The sequence below is a fragment of the Abramis brama genome, assembly GCF_963993115.1.
Source record: "Abramis brama genome assembly, chromosome: 13".
Lineage (NCBI taxonomy): Eukaryota > Metazoa > Chordata > Actinopteri > Cypriniformes > Leuciscidae > Abramis > Abramis brama.
In genome coordinates, this window is record NC_139975.1 from 9863958 (window position 1) to 9887511 (window position 23554).

The 23554-nt window shown below is 37.4% G+C and overlaps 1 protein-coding gene across 1 annotated transcript; it reads right to left on the reverse strand.

Moving 5' to 3' along the window:
- Window positions 1–850: 850 nt before the first annotated feature.
- On the reverse strand, window positions 851–22297 carry tspan17 (tetraspanin 17). Its single transcript, XM_084132444.1, has 8 exons — window positions 21522–22297; window positions 12186–12236; window positions 10979–11125; window positions 10520–10690; window positions 10213–10338; window positions 8410–8457; window positions 6921–7037; window positions 851–4180 (listed from the first exon to the last, which is right to left on the reverse strand). The coding sequence occupies exons 1-8, from the start codon at window positions 21606–21608 to the stop codon at window positions 4115–4117; spliced, it is 813 nt and encodes a 270-aa protein (XP_083988570.1). The 5' UTR covers window positions 21609–22297; the 3' UTR covers window positions 851–4114.
- Window positions 22298–23554: the final 1257 nt, after the last annotated feature.

Sequence of the window (23554 nt, forward strand, 5' to 3'; positions counted from 1 at the left end):
CTCGTCCGCTTCCGGTTAGCTGTACAGAAACTGTCGCGTTATGCTGCTCGATACCATATCTATGCTCGATACAGCAAACTGTTATTGGTTATCATATTTTAACTAAGTAACAAACTAGTTAGTTAATTTTATTGGTGGCGTTTTGTTCTATTTTAATATATGAATGTTAGTTTGAAGAAGAAAAATACTAGATATCACCCCATCAATTTATATATCGTTTTCTTTAAATATTTGAATGTTAGTGAGAGAGAAAAAAAACTTATAGATATCAATCTATCAATCAATGGACATTGGTAATAGGCCCTACTAATCTTTTGAAGCTTACCAAATTAAAAATGTTTATAACAGTTTTTAACTTAAAATGGCAAATTATTTTACTATAAATCTCTGGAATGGAAATGTACGTCACTACTCTGACTATATTGTGACATTTTCCAGTTTAGAAAAAGTTGAAAGTGGTAAAAACAACAACAAAAATTGTCACTAGTGTGTCAACCCAATATAAAAATGACAAATAACCCTAAAATAAACACTATAACATTAAAATCACTTTTACGGTAAACAGATATTATTTGTCATGATCAGTATGTATCATTTCGTTAAATATTTTACAGTGGTTCTTCTAACTTTAATTAGGTGTAACATCCCTGTAAAATGAACAGGTCTGCCAATGGTAAATTGATCTTGTGAGAAAGAGAGAAGAAAAATCTAAAATAATCATGCGTTTTTAGGTATAATGCATCGATGAGATTCACATTTGTACAATGATCCATCAGTGAAGTAGCACTGAACACCGATTTCCAGTCAAATGTTTGACAGAACTTGCAGATGAAAGAAATTGAGTTCAGAATGTCATAAATCCATTTTATTATGAAAAAGAAAAAGCATATCTTGTATCATACAGTGTAACAGACCATCTCCCACAGGAAAAGTCCATTGGATGCCCCCAATAAATGGACCTTTGGACAAGAATTACAAAAAAATAACATAAAACACAACTACTGCAACGCAGTGCCATTGCTAGGCTGTTTCCAAATACGATCATAATTTTCTTTTTTAATAGAAAGTGAAAATCCACAGTAAGTATGACTGTTATTATAGGTTAGTATAATCATTCAGACTTGTATAATGGAGAGCACAGGAAATGATTTAGGTCTCCAAGTGAAATATTCATGATTCAGTTAAAGAGGGTATTTTGAGTTATTCTAATATGATATTGTTGTCAATAAACTAGTTAAAATCCTCAATTTCACTATTTGTTTGCAGGAACCCGAGTACTGAAATAGTGCTGCCCATAATGGCTCAGGATAAGTTTAAACAACAAGCCATTCAAACATGAAATCAACATTAGTATTTTTTGCATTCCATGACTTGTCAAGAAAATTATAGTTTGCCTAAAAGAAAAGCTAAGACTGCAAAAGACAACCTCAACCATTATTTACAACTCTTCTAAAATGTTTACAACGGCTGCATTAGAGTTATAACTCCCCAAATAACCATGATTGAAGTCATTTCTCCATGATGAGGTAGAATCCAAACATTTCTGTGAAGACGTGTATGGGAATGTAAACAAAAAAATAAAGGCTTTCGCAATTCATATTTCAAAGCGCATTAAAAGTGACAAGTGTGATGTCAAGCATTATGTCGGGAAAAGATTTAAATAGTTCAAAAACCATATTGATATGCATTAACAATCCACTCAGAACTGTTCTAGAAACTCCAGCTCCTCAGAGAAAACTGTGCTTTAAGATTTGCAAACATTTCAACCACAGCTGGTACAGAGAAAGGCCAGCAAAAAGGCTCAATGGTTTTAATACCAATCATCAAAACAGCTTCTGATGAACCAGCACAGAAAAAAAACGCACAAATGCATAATGCCAATGCATGCACAAGGACCGTCTAATTCACTACACGAACACAGATTTGCGATGTTTTTCAGTTGTGTGCCTACAGTCAGACAAACATTAATTTTATTCACATATGTTTGTGCATTGCACTTTGAAGGATAAGTTATATATGACATAACATTAGTAAAAGATGATGTTTACATTCATGATATGCAAGAGGCTCCCTCAAAAGGGAATGTTAGAGTTCTCTGTTTAGAAAAAAAGCCAAATAATTAAAGAAAGACACAAAAAGGCCATAATTGCATGACAAAGAAAATGAGAGGGAGAGAGATTATAAACACTGTATTTGTGTCAATCTCAAATAAAAACATGTCCAGGTTGCGTTTCACCCAAAAATACATACATTCATGTTTTCATGACGGTTCCACATTTTACTCCTATATTGCCTCTGGAGTTTTTACTTTTGAGATTATTTTAATTGATAATTAGGTTCAGTTAGCTTCTTGTCATTGAATACATTATTAACATCAACAAAGGCAGTACAACAAAAATGATCATTATACGTATAAATACTCTATTATTTAAATAATGTACATTTTTTGTATATAGTGATTTTTTTTATCATTGTAATGATATGATACAGAAATGCAACCTAGACATGTTCTTGATAGGCTTTCATGAGGGTCATCCATTTAGGTCCACAAAAAGGGGGCTAAATATCATTTAGCATATAATCTGTCTTGTATCTGCATAAAAAAAATTGCCTCTAATATACACAGGCAGGAGTCGGCAACCCCCTCCCAAATCTCCCAAAAAGACCACAGAAGAGAAATCTCACATTTTACTATTCACTCTGACAACAGAGGTTATATAGAGTCTTGAAACACAGTAGATCTTTTTAAACAGATGATTCAGTTCAGTCTGCCGACACTGCTAAAACCATCCGAGCACGTTCCACACACAGCACGTCATTTATCTTACTTTGCACATTATTAGCTTTAAGGTCATGACTCGATGCAGACACCTTCTGAACACGCACTGGTACGGTAGTCGTAATGGAATGGACACACATCCACACACACGTGTGCATGCGTTTAAAGAGGTCTTCATTGCCATGCTTTTTTTGCATGCATGTGGCGCAAAGCAAGAGACTCTGAATAGTAAATAAAGCCATTCTAAAGGTCCACGTGCTGCGTAACTGCCGGAGGCTACGGCTACCATCTCTATAGGGCTCAATAAGGCATGTGATCACACGCAAGGCCAATTCAATCCGTCCACTTCATGTGCACTCACGTCAGATTCATTTCGCAAAGCACTCTGCGTGATCTGAAGTTTCCCAGAGGGAATGTATACCTCATGATTTCTATAAAAAGTTCAGTTGGTTAGTATAGCGATGTATATCTTCTTTGAGTTAAAGCAGCAGCATATTTATAATAATACATTATTAGTGTCACTATAGCATATCACTATCTAGCAGAGCAGCGAAAACAAAAAGATTCATAAGCAAGTCTGGGACAGCGGTCAAGTCGATTCATACTCACAGATGACAACCAAAAAAAACAAGAGAAAATTAGAATAAAATATAGCTATATAGACAAAAAACAGACCATTTCTCCACCAAGTGGTGGAACTATAAATGCAATGGAAAAATAAATGCATACGTGTAATTATCAAGTACGTTGTACTGATTGGCTACCCTGTGCAACAGAGAGCCAATCAGAGGTAAGAGTCCAACTGTCCATCGGCTCGAATGACTGACAGACAGAATGTCGTGTAAAAAGCTGAATCCGCACAAGTGTATCGAGAAATGCACTGCTGTAAGGCTTTGTTTAGTTCATGGCTCCTCTGTTTAAAGTCTCAGTGGTTGAATTGTGTGTTTCTCCAAAGCAAGTCATCCACAGGTTAATGAAAACACCCTCTGCTTGACATTAATTCACCAACGCGAAGGAGAGTCTGCTGAATGCTTTTAATAAGGGCGAACGAAAATAGTGTTCGATCAAGAGACAGCTGCAAGATCGCAGATAGCTTGATCTCGGTGTGACATCTCCATCTGGATACCCTCCATAAGAGCTTGCTTTCAGATAAGGGACCACAAAAAAAAAAAAACATAGATGGAAAGTCCATTTTGAAAAGTCAGCCAACATACAACGTCCGTAGGGTTAAAAGGGCAGAATTTCCCAGCTCGACGGTGTGTAAACAGTGCTGATTTGCAATTAGCTCTGCCATAATCACAGAGGTCACTGTCAGCTGTCGCCCTCTGAAAAGGGTCACCAGTTGGCTTTGACCGCTCTGATGTCACTCACCAAGTTCTGAGCCAGACATATCCCAAAAATCTGAAACATATTTAAAAAGAACAATTACTATACACATTCAAAGGCCTCTCGTTTTCATTTTTAATTACCTGAACTTATAGTCTGGTCTTATGAAGCGAAAGGATTAGTCTGTGCAAGAACATTATTTAGAATAGAATAGAATCGGGCATTTATATAGCGCTTTCATATGTACTACTGTACACCCAAAGCGCTTTACAATCATGTCAGGGGATCTCTCCTCAACCACCACCAGTGTGCAGCATCCACTTGGATGATGCGACGGCAGCCACAGTACAACGGCGCCAGTGCGCTCACCACACACCGGATATAGGTGGAGAGAGGAAAGAGAGTGATAGAGCCAATTCAATGTAAGGGGATTATTAGGAGGCCATGATTGGTAAGGGCCAATGGTGTGTGGCCATGACACCGGGGTTACACCCCTACTCTTTACGAGAAATGCCATGGGATTTTTAATGACCACAGAGAGTCAGGACCTCGGTTTAACGTCTCATCCGAAGGACGGAAAAAAAAAAGCATTTAAAGCATTATTACCCATAATCCACACCCTCTACAAACAGTCTTGAGCATGCTCACGATAGTCTGGATCACAAGCTTCCCGTCGCATAATGAATGACGTATGCAGACCGATCGTCTTCGCTTCATAAGACCTCAATGTATCGCCAGGAGCCACGGGTATTAGGGCTGCACGATTATGACAAAAATCATAATTGTCGATTATTCCCTTGAAATTGTAATTGCGATTATTAATTACGATTATCACAATTTACATTGAATATATATAGAATATATATATACATGTTTACTTAAAAATTGTGAACACACACACTGTCCCCCTTTACTTAACATACACATAAATTGTAAGAATATGACTAATAGTAAAGACTACTAAGAAATAAACATTAGGCTTATGCTAAAGCTATTAAATATCAGTCCCAAACTAGCTTTTGTTAATACAATGTTGGTATGAGCCACCAAAGTCATTTAAAATATAAAAAATAACACAAAGTGAAAATAAAGTGGCATTTTGGGGTTAATACACTGATCTATATAGAATGTCATTATATAGATCAGTGGGTTAATATTAAAACGACAGTTACCATGGTGATACACAATACTAACAAGAACTGTTAATGAAACATGGAAACTGCTCCTGGTGAATAGAATGAAAATCATCCCTGCATGCAAATCCTTCTCAGCTAACACACGACGTACCAGTAACGTGATTTATTGGTATTTTACTTTAGTGACTTACCAATTTACAACGTAACAACGTTGCATGCTCGTAGTTTCCTTTGCACTTTATACACAGCGCGCGCCGCCGCATTTGCGCGTGCAATTGAAGAGTGTGCGCTACGAACACAGTAGCCTATAACGGCTGACATGACAGGAACGCCCGTTTTTCTGAGGTGAAAGACTTTTTATTTCAGCGTACACATACGTCGCTGCCTGGTAGTTCCTTCCTATTGTGCTGGGTTTTCTGAAGTAGTTGTGATTTGCCTCTCATAACATGCTCTAAATGCACGCAGAGTGGATTTTTTTTTTTTTTTTTGTAATCGCGGTTTTGAACGATTACGTAATCGTGGCATCCATAATCGTAATCGCGATTAGAAATTCGATTAATTGTGCAGCCCTAACGGGTATTAATTTTGTTTTGCCTGTATGTGTCTGTTTGACTCTCAAAGTAAAGGTAGCCATTGACTTGCATTATATGAATCACAAAGGACCACGGTTTCAGCTAAACATATTTTTAGTGTTCTACTGAAGGAAAAAAGACACCTACATCTTGATGGCCTGAGGTGAGTAAATTAACAGCATATACTTACATTTTTGGGAGAACTTTAACTTTACTTGCAAGCCTTTGCAATATCCTTCACTTTATGAAATAATATTATACCATAATATTTTAATTTTATTGTACATATACACTACACAATTACACACTACAGTTTGCTGTCAGTAAGATTTTTTTAAAGAAATTAATACACCATCAAGGTGAAAATGAAATGACAATAAAGACATTTATAATGTTACAAAATATTTCTATTTCAAATAAATGCTGTTCTTTTGAACTTGCTATTCATCAAAGAATCCTGAATATTTGTATCATTGTTTCCACAAAATATGAAGTAGCACAGCTGTTTTCAACATTGAGAATAATAAGAAATGTTTCTTGAGCAGCAAATCAGCATATTAGAATGATTTCTGAAGGATCATGTGACTGAAGACTGGAGTAATGATGCTGCAAATTCAGCTTTGCATCACAGGAATAAATTACATTTTAAAATATATTAAAATAAAAATAATAAAATAAAATAATATTACACAATATTTTGTTTTTTTTTACTGTATTTCTTTATCAAATAAATGCAGCCTTGGTGAGCAGAAGAGACTTCTTTCAAAAACATCAAAAAAATCTTACCGACCCCAAACTTTTAAACTGTAGTGTACACTGTAATATCTGAAAATACCACAATGCAAAAATAACATTTTATATTTTTTCTTCTGATTTTGGGGGTGAAATATGACCCGGACATTTTAAGATTCACTTTGGTTTCAATTAATGTTGGAACTAGATTTAAAGCTGTATTTTACAGTTCAACCAGAAGGTGGCAGCATGACATTCATTCTTGTGTGAACATTTTTCCACTCAGGCCCCATTCAAGCAAATCTGTTCAGTTATTACTACATCTTTAACGGATATTTGCATGCTTTGAAGCATTTCCATTATCATTGTCCTTACCTGTAATAATGCAATCCCCACAAAAATCCCAGCAACAATGATCAGATTGTCTTGCAGCCACTTTTCAAACTGCCCCACGCAGCCCTTGGTGTAAATGTACTTCTGCTGATCCAGCTCCTATTAAAAAGATTATTCAAAACAGCACATCACTTGATGGAAAATGTCAGATCTAAATAAGAAACTAAATCTCATTTAAGTGCACGGCATGTCATATTGGTGTTCGCTCCTCCGAGTTGACCTTTAATCTTTACACAAGTCCAGGATAAACAATTAGGCCTTCACCTGGGCAGACCGGCACATTAATCTATTTGAGAACAAATATCCTCTCTGGAAAACTGGAGGAACTCACTCCCACGCTAAGTAGACAAAATGTCACACAGCTCACCACATATAACCTGACACAGGGAAGATCCAGTTTGTATTACACAGACATACAAGAATGTCTTAACTACTGTCTATCGGATTCTGGGAAGGAAGGGAGATGAAAAGGTGTGATTTGGGGCTGTCAGTGACATTTGAAGGTGAAGAAAGAGAAAGCCACACAATACAGCTTTTGTGAACCACACAAACTTGCTCTCCATAGAATCTTTTGTCCCCCCAGGAAAGAAGACACAAAAGACTTTAGAAACGTAACGCCAAACCAGTAGGAAGTCATGGGATTCAGAGAAAGCCAATGAAAGGTGGAAAATGGTTGAACAAAGGATTTTTTAAAGTATGAGTCTTTGAGCAGACATTGGTTTATTGTCTTTCTAATACCTACAGCTCAAAATAAAAAGTCAGTAAAAAACCATCATAACAGCAAATAAAACCTATTAAAAGGTGGATTGTAAGAGAAAGAGTATCCATGGATACAGGAGAGACGGTGGTAAACCGTGGGTGCAGTGTCACTCCACCCATGCTGGCATAAGCCGCTGACTTCCCAATTACAGAGCTCCACAATTTCCCTTGGCTAAAAGTAGAAACTAATTATCACTTTTAAAGGCTTAAACTGTTATTAAGGAGGAGAAGATGAATTCAAATGCTCTCAGAATCTCTCATGCACTAAACCCTTCTGTGCTCTTTCCAAAGGGTGGTCTGACACTACACGATTTGTACACGATTTCATCATTAAATATATGGCAAACCTTTACAATAAGGTCTCATTTGTTAACATTAGTTAATATATTAACTAACATGAACTAACAGGAAGCAGTATATTTTTTTACAACATTTAAAAATCTGCCAGTGTTAGTTAATGAAAATACAATTGTTCAAGTTAATTCATAGTGCATTTACTAATGATAACAAATACAAGTTTTCATTTTAAAAATGTTCTGTTAAATGTTGAAATTAACATTAAGACGAATAAAAGCCGTAGAGTTATTGTTCATTGTTAGTTCATGTTAACTATTGCAGTTAACTAATGTTAACAAATGAAATCCTTTGTAAATTGTAAAGTATTAGTACAACTAATATACTATTAAAGTATAACTAGTAATAACACACTCACTCCTTGATGCCGCACATCATAGCCACACTGTGTATTCAGGACATCCTCCTAGAGAGAGAACAAGAAAACATGCTCAATTTATTTAATTCAGACTTCACAATAGAATAAAAGTACAGAATACAAATTTTCAGATAAAATATATTGTTTAAGATACCATGAAAAAAATTGTTAGGTTTGAATTAAAAAAAAAACTTAAGCACCCAAACTAATAGAATATAAAAAGAGTTGAGAAGGGTTTTCACATTCAACCTTTTAACAGCTAAACAACACTATTATCAGCTAACGATATATACAAATAGTAACAGGTTTCATTTTTTAACATTAACTACATCAGTTAACATGGACTAACAATGAAAATACCACTAAAGCTTTTATTGATCTTAGTTAATTTCAACATTTCCTTATACATTATTAAAATCAAAAGTTTTAATATTATTTAATGGACCCGAGATGAACATTAACTAACAATAAAGAGCTGTATTTTTATTAACTAACGTTAACAAAGATTAATAAATACTGTAACAAATATATTGCTCATTGTTATTTAATGTTAATGCATTAACCAATGTTAACTAATAGGACCTTAGTGTAAATCGTTTTTTTTTTTTAAGGAAAAAACAGGTTTATATAGTTGACTTATAATCTAGCTTTCCTTAGCTACACAGAAAATAAAAATAAAAATAAAATGCAAAACCTCACATGTGCTCTTCCCCTAAGCTACATCCCTTCGGCCTGGTTTATACCTTGTATTAAAGATGCATTTTGGTTGATCGGATCACAAGTGGGCGTCAATAAATACAGGGGTGAATGGGGTCTAAAAAGTTTTGAGCTTGTCCACTTTCGACCACTTCCAGAGGTAGTCGAAAACGCATTCGACCGGATTGCTTTCATAGCGTAGACACGTGTGTTTAAATGCGTTCAAACAGCCACAAAAAGATGACTATTCTCCGCCTACTGACTTAATGCGTAAACATTATGGGAAGCGCGCTCGCCAGATGGGATTTAAGCTTTGTCGGCTGGAGACCGAAGTTTGGAGACAAAAAACATACCAAACAATTTCTGATTTCACATTTCTGATTTCTAACATGCACTCACGGCGTATGACGTGGTCTGGCGTCTATCAGTGCTCTCCGTACATTTTTCCGTCGTCTCCAGTCGCGTTCATATGTAAATTGCACAAGCTTATTTCGCCCATTAGATCAAAAGATCTGAAAAACCCCATGGATTTACCACAGACCCTACCCTTGAAGAAATCAGGACAGAAGTGGTTGAATGTGGACAAAAGAGACGGATTAAAACAGCAGGTGTAAACGGGTATGCGTCTCCCTTGTGATCCGATCGACCAAAACGCATCTTAATACCAGCGGCCGGTTGCATAAAAATAGCCACAATGTTAAGACAGTGTCTTAAGTTCTAGTATGACCTACTAGCAAGTTAGTCAGGGGCAGTCAGTCTTAGTTTTCGTTATCAAAGTAGGCTTATCTATGTTTTTATGTAACTGATTTAAAAAAGCTATGAACCATCTTAAAGAAAATAAATTGATGTCTAACTTGTAAGACTAGTCTTAGAGGTATATGCAACCGGCCCCTGTAAACAGGGCCTTAGCTACATACTGTTATCCCCATAAAACAGACCAGCACATTATAGTAACACTCCGTTGTTCTATGAATGAATTAGGATGTTCAGTTCAAAGCATGCAGTACAGAAGAAAATGTTTAAGATTGTGATAACAGTTCATTTGCTGAAACAGGAGCAGGGAAGAGCAAGTGGTAAACAGATGAAACGATAGTTTCTGGCACTCACAGCAGGGTCTTTGACGCAACAGGAGAAGGGAACGCCACAGCTTTCCCGGCTGGGGTTAAAGTCAGTGCAGTTGAAATAGATGTTCAGGTTCCAGTCATTCGGTCCATGAGCACCACAACACGACCACTGATGTGATACATAACGTCACCATTATCATCACACAGCTGTAATTTACAGTTAAACTTTTCATATAAAAAATGCATGATGACTCAAATTTTCTAGTGCACACTTACATACCATCTGTCTCATTCAAAATATATACCACAGCACAGCAAAAAATGAGAGGAGAAGAGAAGTGCTGACTCACATATTCTTGAGCAAAGTCAATGAGGTTCTGGAGGTCAATGTCATCCCGATATGCTTTAACATTGTTGTTGATGAAGAAGTTGAGCTGGTCTTTGATCCAGTCTTTGAACACGAAGGCTAAAATGCCAGCTGTGAGCTCCAGGAAAAAGATGAGGCCCAAAAACACTGAAAACTAGAAGAGAAAACACACAGATAGTGGAGTCAGAACTTCATTATCCTAAAAATCTCATTTTCAGTGATTTTTTTAAGGTTAATATTTCTTCAATAAAGTCATTGTCATTTAAATTTCCTCCAGGAGGCATTTCAATTACTTCTGGGTGTATTCTTGTGTTATAGCCAATTCATTTAATTTAAACGTCCATATCTGGAAACAAATAAGCCTTGAAATCAGAGACCGGGAAACAGGTTGCATAAAAATGGGAGGCAGGGCTCGCAGGTCGGATAAAAGGGTGGAACTCACAAATTTGAGCAGAAACGTGTTTTCCCGGAGCGCACCGATGCATCCGGCAAATCCGAGGATGAACATCACCCCTCCTACTACGATAAACAGCCAGACAGGGTCGAAGCCGCCCAGATCTGTGATGGAGGAAATGTTTGACAGCACTCCCTGTGGGACAGACACATCAGACAGAGTTGTTGTAAGTTCACATCCTGACCTTCAATCCTTCAGCTCTCCACGGTGATTCATGCCTTACACGTTTGGATTTCCACATCAGGGTGGAATTTCAGTTCAATCCCAGAACCAACAGCTGGTTTTAGACCATGCTGACAGTGAACATAAACAAGGTTCCTTTTTTATGTGTTCTTGCTTTGTTTGTCATGATGGCAGAAGAATAGGCGGCTCTGAAATTCACTTGAACACTTATTTAAAATCACAATTTCAAATTCAACACCCTCAGTCCGATTCTTAATGCTTTGTTTCTGTAATTAACATTTAGCAAATGTAAAAATGAACCCTTTATTAATTATTTACATGGTGTTACCAAGATGTTCCATAATTGGCTGACATTAATACAAAGTGCCATATGTCTTTTAGCAGAGCAATCAACGACTGAAATGGAGCAATTTCCAGGTTATTAATCAGCCAATTGACTTCTAGATTAATTTAGTCACCTCAAATTAGTGTGAAGAAATTACATTCACCTTTCATGCATGAATACATAACAGTGAGGGTGACCTTTTCCGAGAGGGACGACAAATCGGAGAGAGAATAGTAAATAAATAACACAATAAATACAAAGCCTTATTGAGCTATGCGCCATGGTTAAAAAAATATAACAAAGTCATTAAACTGTCATGGAAATAAATAAAAGATGCCACCCATATGCTCTCAAATGTCATGGTTTAAGGAGGCTTTAATTTAGGTTTCATACATCAAAAGGAGGAAAAATCAAAATGGGGGATTCACAGAACTGCTTTACATTTGGCAAAAAGAACCTTTCATAAAATAAAGCATGAAGTCCAAGAGGAAAACATGTTTAACATTAATTCTGATGCTTTAACAGGCAACGGGTTATTTGTAGGTAGTTTGTACTTTTAAAGTGCGCTGTCTTCTTCTGTTTATGTCTATGATTATGTTGCTCTGGCAACCACATGGATAATAATATTAGGAATTTGAGGCATGTCACCGATCGTTGTGTTATTCTGTATTTGTGTTTCCAACTTGCCTTTTCTGCCCAAGCCCAAAGTCCAATACCCAGGAATGCAGCTCCCAGCAACTGCAACACACAACAGAATTTATCACATTTACACCACTTAAACAATTCATTCTCGCTCCATAATAGCACGAGGTTACTGCTATGTGCAGACAGCACTGTGCTCTCTTTATCTGAGGGCAAACCATCTGAAAAAGAAAAAGAAAAAATTGGCCGGGTTTCTATCAAAGATCTGGAAAGTAGCGATTTCCCTGCATGCACTGCCATCTTTGGCATACGTTTCCTTGAAAAGGAGCCAAGACTTGTTTTTACCTGAATGAGAGAAATCACTTGGATGACACTGCTTACAGGAACCTGTTTTATTACATTGAGGTTTATGGTTCACTAATTCTTCTGTTCTGGCATGTCTACCCAACCATTTCCGAGGAAAATCAGATTCTAAATTGACTATCACTCTTTAAAGGTATAGTTCACTAAAAAGTCTTTTAATTTCTTACCCACATTCTTCAGAAAAAGAGCTGTTATAATATTCTCAGTGGATAACCACACAAGTTTCACAAAGCAATAGTTTTAGTGGTCAACCGATATTAATTTTTTTTTTTATGGCCGATGTGGAAATCTTAGGGAGCAGGATGGCTGATATATCTGATATCATATTTAATTTAAAGATCAAAAAACACATGCTTAACAATTGCTAAAATTAAATGTATATACATTTTTTCATAATATTTACATTATTTGAAAATTAATATAAAAAATAATCCAAATAAGAGTCCTGCACGGTCAAAATAAGAGTCATACTTCTGACACATCTGCCAAATAGAAAAATTGATCAGCCAATGCCAATAATTAAAAATCCTAAATATCGGCCAACATATCAGCCTTGCCAATGTATCGGTTGAACACTATCGTATAGACCTTACCTTAGTCAAGGTAGCACCGTATTTAATATATTATTTAATTAACAGGAATGAAAACGAGGCTGTGAGGGATAGAATTACAATGAACTCAATGAGTTCATTGTTCATTGTTCAACTGTTGTTGAACAACATATACCGACTGTTCAGCTGATGAAATGTCTTTCCAAAAAAAACTTTCAGTGGACAAAAACTAAGAACGTGTCCACACTTATAGTTCGGTTCTCTTGGTCTGGACCAAGAAAGAAAATTATACATTTAGTTCTGGTTCACTTAGCGTTCACACTTAGCCTGGCAAGCCAGACCTACATCAAGATGTTAGGTCTGGCAACTCACCATAGACACGGCTCAATCCGAGGGGCGGGATAAACGGCTGTCTTTCAAATTCCCTCTGCACGCAATAGGACAGCGCTTCAACCAACCAGAGCGTTTTCCCAACAGCGGAGCTAGTTGATAGATTCAACTTTTGCCATATCTGGCCGGCAAAACTACGAACACATCTTCCTTTTTTTAAGAATGACTTAAGTGCCGTTCTTTGCTCTTTTCTCAAAGAAAAACCTACTCCAAGTCCTCCAGAGTCGCGGCCAAAGCGGATTCGAAAGACTGTTCTCCAGCAGCAGCAGCCATTCTTTGTTTTCAACAAACCGTCGCAACTCTGTCGTCATTGTTAAGCCCGCCCCGCCTACTCTATACACGATGTGGTTGGCCTGACCCAATTTAGGTTTTTGCAGCTAGAAGGTCTATGGAGAGTTGCTAGACTACCCTGGCTGCAAAATACATTTTGCTGCCGCTAGGGTGCGTCTAGATTTCTAGGCTAGTTCACACTGTCATTCGTAACACCAAACCTAAAGATACTGCTTTTATGACGTATATTTTGCGAGTGCGACGGAAAATCCAAAACAATGCTGTGTGCTGGGCTAAATGCACTCGCTGTATGTGCGTATGATGGCATATGATGGAGCTGATAACTCTTGAAGAGCTTATAAAATGTGCAAAAGAGTCAAAACAGAGGCAAGAATCCCTCCGTCACACACACAAACGAAGATCTGCAGCAACGAGATGCGGTTGTGATGTGACGGGCAACATCGTGACTATGACGAGAAAAAACAGGTATGCTTTTGGGTCTTATCTTGTGACATCATGTCCTGTTTCTGATTTGTTTAGATATCTTTGGTTCGTGTTGCGTTCATATTTCATTCGAACCAAACCAGAGTTCGTTTGGAAACAGACCGAGACCCATCTTTTCAGCAGTCTCAGTCTACTTGTTTGGTGTGCACCAGCGTTCAACTTCACACTAATTCAAATGAACCGCACTAACAGAGCAATCGCACCAGAGTTTGTTTTAATCTAACCAAACCTGCCAAATATGAACACAGCCTATATAAAACACTTTTAAAAGTGGTGAAAATAACATGATACAGAACCTTTTTACAATGCATGCCATTGTAAAGACTGTAAGTCTATCCCTCACAGCCTCATTTTTATCTGCTTTAAATTCAATATGGCGTCTGTGATGGATTTTTTTTTTTTTTAAATAATCATTACTAACATTTCTTTTTCTTGCAGGATTAATTTGTATATGCTTTTGAAAATGAAATGCCCCTAACACTTTGGCCAAAGTCAGTGTGTGTCTGAATCAAGTCTGAATATAACAAAAGGATAAATTAAACTAGACAGTTGTCTAAAATAATATATTTAAACTCATGACTTTGAGTAACAAAGAGCAACCATCTTGCAATCATGAAATCAGGATTTGCTTTTCCTAGTAACAGAGGGTTTGCTGAATTACACATGTGAAGAACCATTTTGTAAAAGAAAATATGAATATTAGAATCAGTCACCTTTGCCATGCTCCTATTCTATAAAAACTGTTGTACTCGTTTTTGCTGGTGGGATTCTTTCTAAAAAGGTCTGAGGTCCTCCGGTATATTCTAAGGCATTGTCTGGAGTCTGTCTGATTATTGCTGCGTAGCATGCTAGACACAAGAGATATTACTTCTATTCCCAAGTGATAGTGTTCAAAAAGGTTGAGACGTCGACAGACTCGAAGCCAGTTGTCGACTGTAGACACAGTGCTAGAGTATAAATATTATTAAGTGTCGACTGTAGATGCTTGGATGTCGACTGGACACCCAGGTAAATGTAAGTCAGGTGCGTAGGGGAAAATATACCACACGTCAAACCTGACTAAGTTCTCAGAAAACTTCTGAGAGTCACAAATTCAGTCATTAGGTCCATTAGGTTTGTTATTTAAAAAAAAAAAAAAAAAAAAAGTCATACACCACTTTTATTACACAGAGATGGTACAGGAAATTACCAGAGAGAGAGAGAATGGGATGAGACTTTGAACATGAGCACCACAGCTCAACATGTCTTAAGCACATGCACCAACTACTAGGTCATGACACCAACTACAGTACAATTTTACTTGGGCTAAACCAGGGGTGCCCAATCCTGCTCCTGCTGATCGACTGTCCTGCACAGTTCATCTCCAACCCTAATCAAACACACCTGCCTTTAATTTTCAAGTGATCCTGAAGACGTTAATTGGTTGCTTCAGGTGTGTTTGATTAGGGTTGGAGATGAACTGTGCAGGACAGTCGATCGGCAGGAGCAGGATTGGGCACCCCTGGGCTAAACCATGCAATGAAAAATGTTTTTTCTGTAAGTTTGATTTAATGACTGACCTTCTTGGTCTAATGTGTTATCAAAACTACAGATTCCCTGTCAAACTCCCACTTGGCTCTCTCAGCTGTGTGTTTGACTGCAGGTTAGAGCAATCCCAGCTTGAGGGGAAACGTGAGAGCGGGAAGGAGAGTAAGAGGTCGGGTGTCGGCAGCCGCAAATCCCATAATCCCATTTCCCTGTGGTCTCGGCTAATCCAATGGATGGATGGGGCAGAGCTAAGGGCCAGTCATCCACTGCACACACTTTCTCTGTCAATCCGTACCACTGATTCCCACTCAACGCTATCATCTCCCCCAGTCCTGACGGTCTTGATCCAGGGGAGGCCGGTGTTGTCACGCCCACGTGGATATCGGGATTAAGACACAATCAAGCATTGTAGAGCACTTAAACAGCCAATTTAGTAACTCTGGACAAGCAGAGGAAAGCTGCTATCTCACACAGTAGGATGATTAGACATACAGCATCTCTGTATTATCACAAACGGCAGCCAAATAAACTCTTGGCTTAAACTCTCAGCTGTGACACGGAGCAGAACCACTTTTTCCACCAGCTGTTACAGCCATAAGAAAAGCTTTTGCTTTTCTACTCCATCTTCTGACATCTTTATCTTTATTTGATTAAAGAACTGCTGCATCACCATGGAAACTTATGCTTATGGAAAGTCTGACTCAGTACATACATAGTAGTATTTCTGGCTTTATTAGTACTGCTTGCTAAGGCAAGCATCGATATTAACTTTGCTCACAGTACTCAGGGTTAGAGATTTGAACAAAAAGCAAACTTTCTCATTAATAGTTATTTTTGCTGCCAAGTGTGAACACACCAAAAGTGTACAATAACTTTTCTAAACTATCTGACTTGTGATTTTCACCTGGAGGGTGATAAAACCCACCCTCACGTCCAAAACCCGTATGACGTTCTTGCTTCTGTGGAACACACAAAAAAAGAAGTTCTGAAGATAGAACTGTTTTTGTCCATACAATGAAAGTCAATGGGGTCCAAAACAAATTCATCGTGTGGCCAAAGAACACAGTCATACGGGTTTGGAACAAGCAACTGAAAGCAGAATTTTCATTTTTAGTTCATTATCCCTTTAAGCAAGCACATAGCAACCACATAGCAGCACATTCAAATCAGAAAACCTTAGCAACTGCATTGCAACACCCCGGCACAAGAACAAACGCCACCATTTTCTGCAGAATACATAAAAGTCTAGTGTTGTCCTCATAACGTTTGTATTAGGTTTACGGGAGCCTGTTTATGGTTCTAACTGTAAAATGGAAATATTGACAAGATCATCATTTCCAACAGGACGCCTGAGATGTGTTACGAGTGGACTTCTAGGCCTTATCAAGGGGACGAATCTCACCCGTATACTTTAGTCTATTTCAAAACAACAAAAACTATCTATAAAACAATATTTTATTTTAGCACATAATTACCACATAATTGCTAAGTGTCAGAACTGCCTCAAAAACGGCATGTTAGAGTTAGTTTTTATATTTGATGGAACAGTGGAACAAAGACTCCGGCTTGATTCATTTGTGTTTTAGTGAGAATGAGTCAATGTGTGCGAGTGAGAGTGGGGCCTGCTGGGAAATGGCATGGAAATAAACTCCCTCGCAGAGCAACAGAGGAAGAGGGGGAACGGACATGTGGTTCCCATCTGCCATATGAACCTGGAGGATATGAAAAGGAAAAACATACAAAAACACGGGGCTACACATGATCTCAGCACGAGCTCAAGCAAGGACACAAACACACGCAATAAACACTTCAGGTTTCTCTCAGAAATCAGAAACGTGCGTTGCTTTGTTTGTACACAATACACGAGCCAGACACATGAAGCATGCAAACAAATGCATCAGTCAAATGTTTTTGTCGCATCAGGGGCGGTGTGCGTGACAATAGTCGCACGGCCCCCGTCAGCTCCATAGCGTGAGGATGAATGGGGTTCACTAAAACACACAGTGCCGTGGCTCGCACTCGGGCCTCTCAGACGCTGTGGGAACAGCACGTCCCTTCTCACACACACCATTCATTCACCCCCAAGCACCTTCATTTGAATACAAGACAAGGGGGCTGCGAGGCTCCCAAATGGAAAGGAGTAAAAATTGGAGAGGAGGAATCAAAGACTGCTGGGGTGAAGGGGGGGGGTTAATGTTGGGAATGTTAAGATGTCCCTGCAAAGCCTCCCGGGTAGATATGAGACTGCGATTACAGAGCGAGGCGTCTGTAATTACAGGCCATCAACTAGGTCCAGTCTGAGGCAGGCGAAGTGAGTGCTCTGTTGGGATCAGGTAGGTTTCTGACCGATCAGACTGTCTCCACTTTAAACCAATCAGACAGGCATTAGATGGTACGGGTGCACAGGGGTCAAACAGTCTGCAAAGACAAAAGGAGTCCAGAGACAATGGAAGGCTTTCAGACACGACGAGGGGACAGTAAATGCAAGGAAGTATAGAAATCAGACTTAATTATTGATGCTTTTGCTCATAATTAGAGTTAGGGATTTGAACGTACCCATAACACAAGCACTCATCCTGCACGGTTCAAGCTACAGACATGAATGATATCTCCAATTATGAGAATTGTTGAAAAGAGGTTTTCAATTACTTTTCTAAGTGGTAAGACGTACAATTTTCTCCTTAAGCATTTTTAACTGATCAATACCTTTACGTCAGCAGTCACGTAGGAGTCGCACAGTTGGTTGTGGTATACACCTTCAAGTGGGTTTGTCAGCCACCATTAAAAGGAAAAGAAGCAAAGATATTCCAAAGATACCTGGATCATCGACTTTTTCCAGTTAGAATTCGAAGTGCAGATCCATGCACACGCTAATGACTAAAATTGCCAACAACCCACTGCGCATTGGTCGAGGATTCGATTAGAATTACAAACATGGTGAATGTGCAAGTCCGACGGTTATATATATATATATAAAACATCATCTTTAAATTGATCTATTGACAAGATCATCATTTCCAACAGGACGCCGGAGATATGTTACGAGTGGACTTCTAGGCCTTTTCAAGGGGATGAATCTCACCCGTATACTTTAGTCTATTTCAAAACAACAAAAACTATGAAACAATGTTTTATTTTACCACATAAAACATTAACATTTTTATTTCACAAGTTTAAGTTGTCTAATATTTAGGCTATGTTTTTTTATTTCAGCTTTATTTCAACTAATGAAAATATTTTGTAACACTGCAAACCTGAAAATTAAGTTTCAAGTGTTTTCGTCCATACAATGAAAGTCAAAACAACACCGGACCCTATTGATGCTTGCTCACTGCATGGACCAAAAAAAAAAAAAAAACCCTCCAAAAATATCTATTCTAAAAAGACCTTCTTTTGTGCCCCACAGAAGAAAAATAGTCATGAGGGTAAGTAAATAATGACAGAAATTTCATTTTTAGATGAACTTTAAGAATCAGATTTGACTTGATCTGCTCCTGAAAAGATTAAGTCATGTGTTTAATTTAACTACAATGTTTAAGAGAGGGTTGATTTCAGCTTCCAGGAGTATAGACTGACATTCTGGACACAATTTGGTGAAAACACTGGCGTCTAAGTTTCAACAAAACACAACAGGCTCTCTATAACGTGGGAACAATGGCAGTAGGAGGGCTGGCTGTTACAGAGGGCAGCGGAACATTATGCAAGGTTAACATTTCAGACGGGACAGCATTAAAGCATGAGGGGGCACCAATTACCATCCCGTCCTCCAGAGGGGTCTTCACAGCCCCATTCAATACAAACCAATGAAGAGAAACCACGCTGGAATTTATGACAGCAAGAAGCTTACCAGAATCATGCTCCAGGCGATGTGTTCACCCCAGAAGTGACTCATGGAAGCTTCCCGCTCTAAGTGATTCCTTTTATCTCACAATTTATCACTCTCTTCCATGAAAACCATAGTGGAGTGATTGGTCCTCAATGATGAGGTAATGGAGAAATGTCCATATTTAAGAATTAAGAGTCACTTGAGAGAGAGATTTTACCCCCCAACAATAAAATTTTGTCATCATTTGCTCACTCTCAAGTTGTTCTAATCCAAACCCAACTGGATATTTTCCATACCATTAGTGAACATGGCTGTCAAGCTCCAAGGAGGATCAACAATAGCACAATAATAGTCCTCCATACAGCTCATTTCCTATATTTCAAGTTTCCATAAAAGGTTAGTTCACCCAAAAATGAAAATTCTGTTATTAATTACTCACCGTCATGTCGTTCCAAACCCGCAAGACATTCGTTCATCTTCGGAACACAAATGAAGATATTTTTGATGAAATCTGAGCGCTTTCTGTCCCTCCATTGAAAGTCCATGCAACTACCACTTTCAAGCCACAGAAAGGTAGTAAAAACATAAAGTAATCCATGTGACTCCAGTGGTTTAACCTCAATTTTATTAATCAACGTGAGTGCTTCGTTTGTGCAAAAAAATATATAATTTACCACTTTATTTACAAAATATTCATCTCCAATGTGCGTTCACAAGAGCACCACGATGTATCACGTGTTGTGTTGACTCGAGATCAGATTTTGTTGTGACAGAAAGCTCTCAGATTTAATTAAAAAGATCTTAATTTGTGTTCCCAAGAATTTTTTATTGTTTGGGTTAACTAACCCTATAACTTAAGTCATGTAGGATAGTTATACAGTGCACAGGCTGTATGGACTACTTTTATAGTGCTTTTACATTGTTTTTGTTTTGTAGCTTGACAGCCCTTGGTCACTATGAACTGTCATTATATGGGAAAACTAAAGGAATATTCTTTTTTTTATTATTATTCCATGGGGGGGAAATAACAGCAAACAACATGAAAATGAGTAAATAATGATAGATTTTAGGTGGGTTATCCCTTTGATAAAGAAAAATATTCTTAACACTTGGATCAATATCAATGAAATGAGTTTTGTTGAAGCATGTAAACCACATAAAATAAAACTATACACCTAAAAGATATGCTTTTACTGATTGCAATTAATATCAGATAAAGAATAAGAACAGATAACGTTAGCAGATGCAAACTGACATTTTGTGATTTAGCATTACAATCAATAACACCATAACCGAGTTGCTCTGGAACTGATACAATCACTTTTCCTCTAAATCACTACAAGAACATGGAAAATCCATTTGTGGAAAAGAAAAAGACTGAAAAGGCCAAAAAATGTATAATTTCCTACACAGACATGGGGAAACTGAATGGTGTGAAGTAATCTCTGTGTTAAACCCTTGAATTGACCCAAGTTCGCCCGACTAATGAGACCTGGACCTGGATAATCCTATTTAATGTTATCCTCCACTCCCCCCACTTCTCAATGGGATGTATTCTCCAGACCTGGAAAGGTAACGTTAGCTACTGAAAAAGCAAGATCCAACAAAACCAGCCTAACCCATTCCCATGGGAAACAGGTGATTTTTCTACCTGGATGGGAATTTGAGAATCTATCCAACGTTATACGTGTAACTTTACCTCAGAAAGATAATTTACTATACAAATAAATAAAAATATGAACACTGGTACGTAATATTTCATACAAACTCATACGTTCATGTTACATGTTGTAAAATAAATAAGGTAACGTAACGTTATACCGTTAAACTTATTTTGAAATAACGATTTGTTAAGATGTTGGAGAAACACAGTGAAAAGACTATGGAGGCAATTAATTATTTTGAGAGACACAATAATAAGCAAATGAACTGCAGATCCACAAAACTTACCCAAAATATGATGTTGAATCCGAATAAGAAGTATTTAACACAGCAGCTGACCTCTGCTCCTTTAAAATGATGCTGTTTTCTGCTCATTTTGTCCAGGGCAGCTAACGCTGTTGTGTTGATTCAAAGATCAGCTAACGTTAAATACAAACGCAACGGCAAAAAATTCGCTTCGAAACCGACTCATGCATCTACATTTCCGCCGAAGCTGCGAACCAGCAATACATCGCAAACCACAACACTGCACCATCAAAAGACGCTTTTCCACAGAGCTGAATTCTTCAGTTTTTAACATATAAACAAGGGATGAAGGGGTAAATGGGTGGGGAAATTAATGCTCCAGGTCCCCCATGATAAACCCCGCTCGCTTTGGATTGGTGTCATGAGATGTGTTTGATATTTTAACCTTGTTGTGAACGTCCCGAGGAAACAATCTAAAGCAATCTAACAATCCAGTAAGAATAGAGAAGCGTGACACTGCAATCAGAGAACAAGAGCTCACTGTCAAGTGAACGAACTGTCATAGTAAAAGTCCTGTCAGCGACAGAATCCATTACATTGATGATTTATTTAACCAACAAGTCATTGTGAAATACAATGTCTTTCACCTTGGTCAACTTTTTAAAGCAGTTCTTTAAGTAATTTCGGTTTCGAAATCTGTTGTGTTCGTCTTGAGTAAGTATTCTTTTGTAAGCATGTTGTTGTTTTTGTTTATCCTTAATTTAATAAATCTAGTGACAATGTTTAGAACTAAGTTACTGTTTAGTAGCCTATAGCCTATTACATGTCCTGCCCCAAACCTTGTAATTCCCACCGTGCATTAATAAACTGTATTTTGCATATTCCATATCTTGTATGTAAATTCATTCAAATTCATGTTTTGTTTTTTTAAAATGTTTTTTACCTTTTCCCTTTCTTTTTGATTTTGATTTACCCTTCATTTCCTATATTTCTGTAGCCTAATTAATTTCCTCTATTGTCCATTCCACTTAATAGTCTATATACTTTGGCAGTGTTGTAAATGCTAACAATCATGCGTTATAATTGAATAAAACAAAAATAATGTCTGGTAATATATATATATGTGTGTGTGTGTGTGTGTGTGTGTGTGTGTGTATGTGTGTGTGTGTCAACTCGAAACTTTTACTGGGATTCTGCTTTGTCTGACTAAAATTGTCAAAATTCTATTTTAATTACAATAGTTGATTTAGTGTTTTACATTAATGACGCTTTACTTTTTTTTTTTTTTTTTTTTATACATTCTGTCGAATATTAGCCAGGGGGGCTTCTAACCCCAGACTGGGGGCTAACCATAGACTGTATAAAACAAGGGGCCAACTTACCCCAGTAGTGAATAATTGTACATATTTATTTACTATAACACCACATGTTAAACTTATACCATCTAAATATGTTACAATTTAAAAGTAAATGCACATTGTTCTTAAGGGGGGGTTCATATAGTAGCCTACATTTACAGACAGCGGACGGGTTATTTTATTTTGTCACTTCCGGTTGTTGTTGTTGTTATTTATCGTCGCTTATTGCTGCCATTGGAGCAGTTCTTATGCAGCATCAATGCAGCATTGAGGGTCTCTCTGGAGAATGTAAAGCATGTTACCCTGTTAATATGAGTAAATGATCTAAACAGAATATAAACAGCCTCTGAGAGCTGATATTCTCATGAACAGTTCATTTTATTTCACATTTCTATTCACTATCATGAAGAGACTTTACAAAAGAACAAACTGTTCCTTGACGTCACTGAGGACCATGTTGCCCTTACTGAGGAAATAATGAAAAATGTTTTATTATTTAATATTTTTTTAAGCCTAAAAAATGTTTTGTTTTTTTAAGTTTTCTTAGGAAAATCTTAAGGTTGAATACTAAAATACACAGTGTATAATGTCAGCACATAATATGTGGTCTTTATCAATTGTATTTTGGAGGATTTCATTTAATATTGAATTGTTTGTATTAGCCGTTAATTAATATTATATTATATTTTCTTTTTAACTTATGTCCTGATTCCTGAG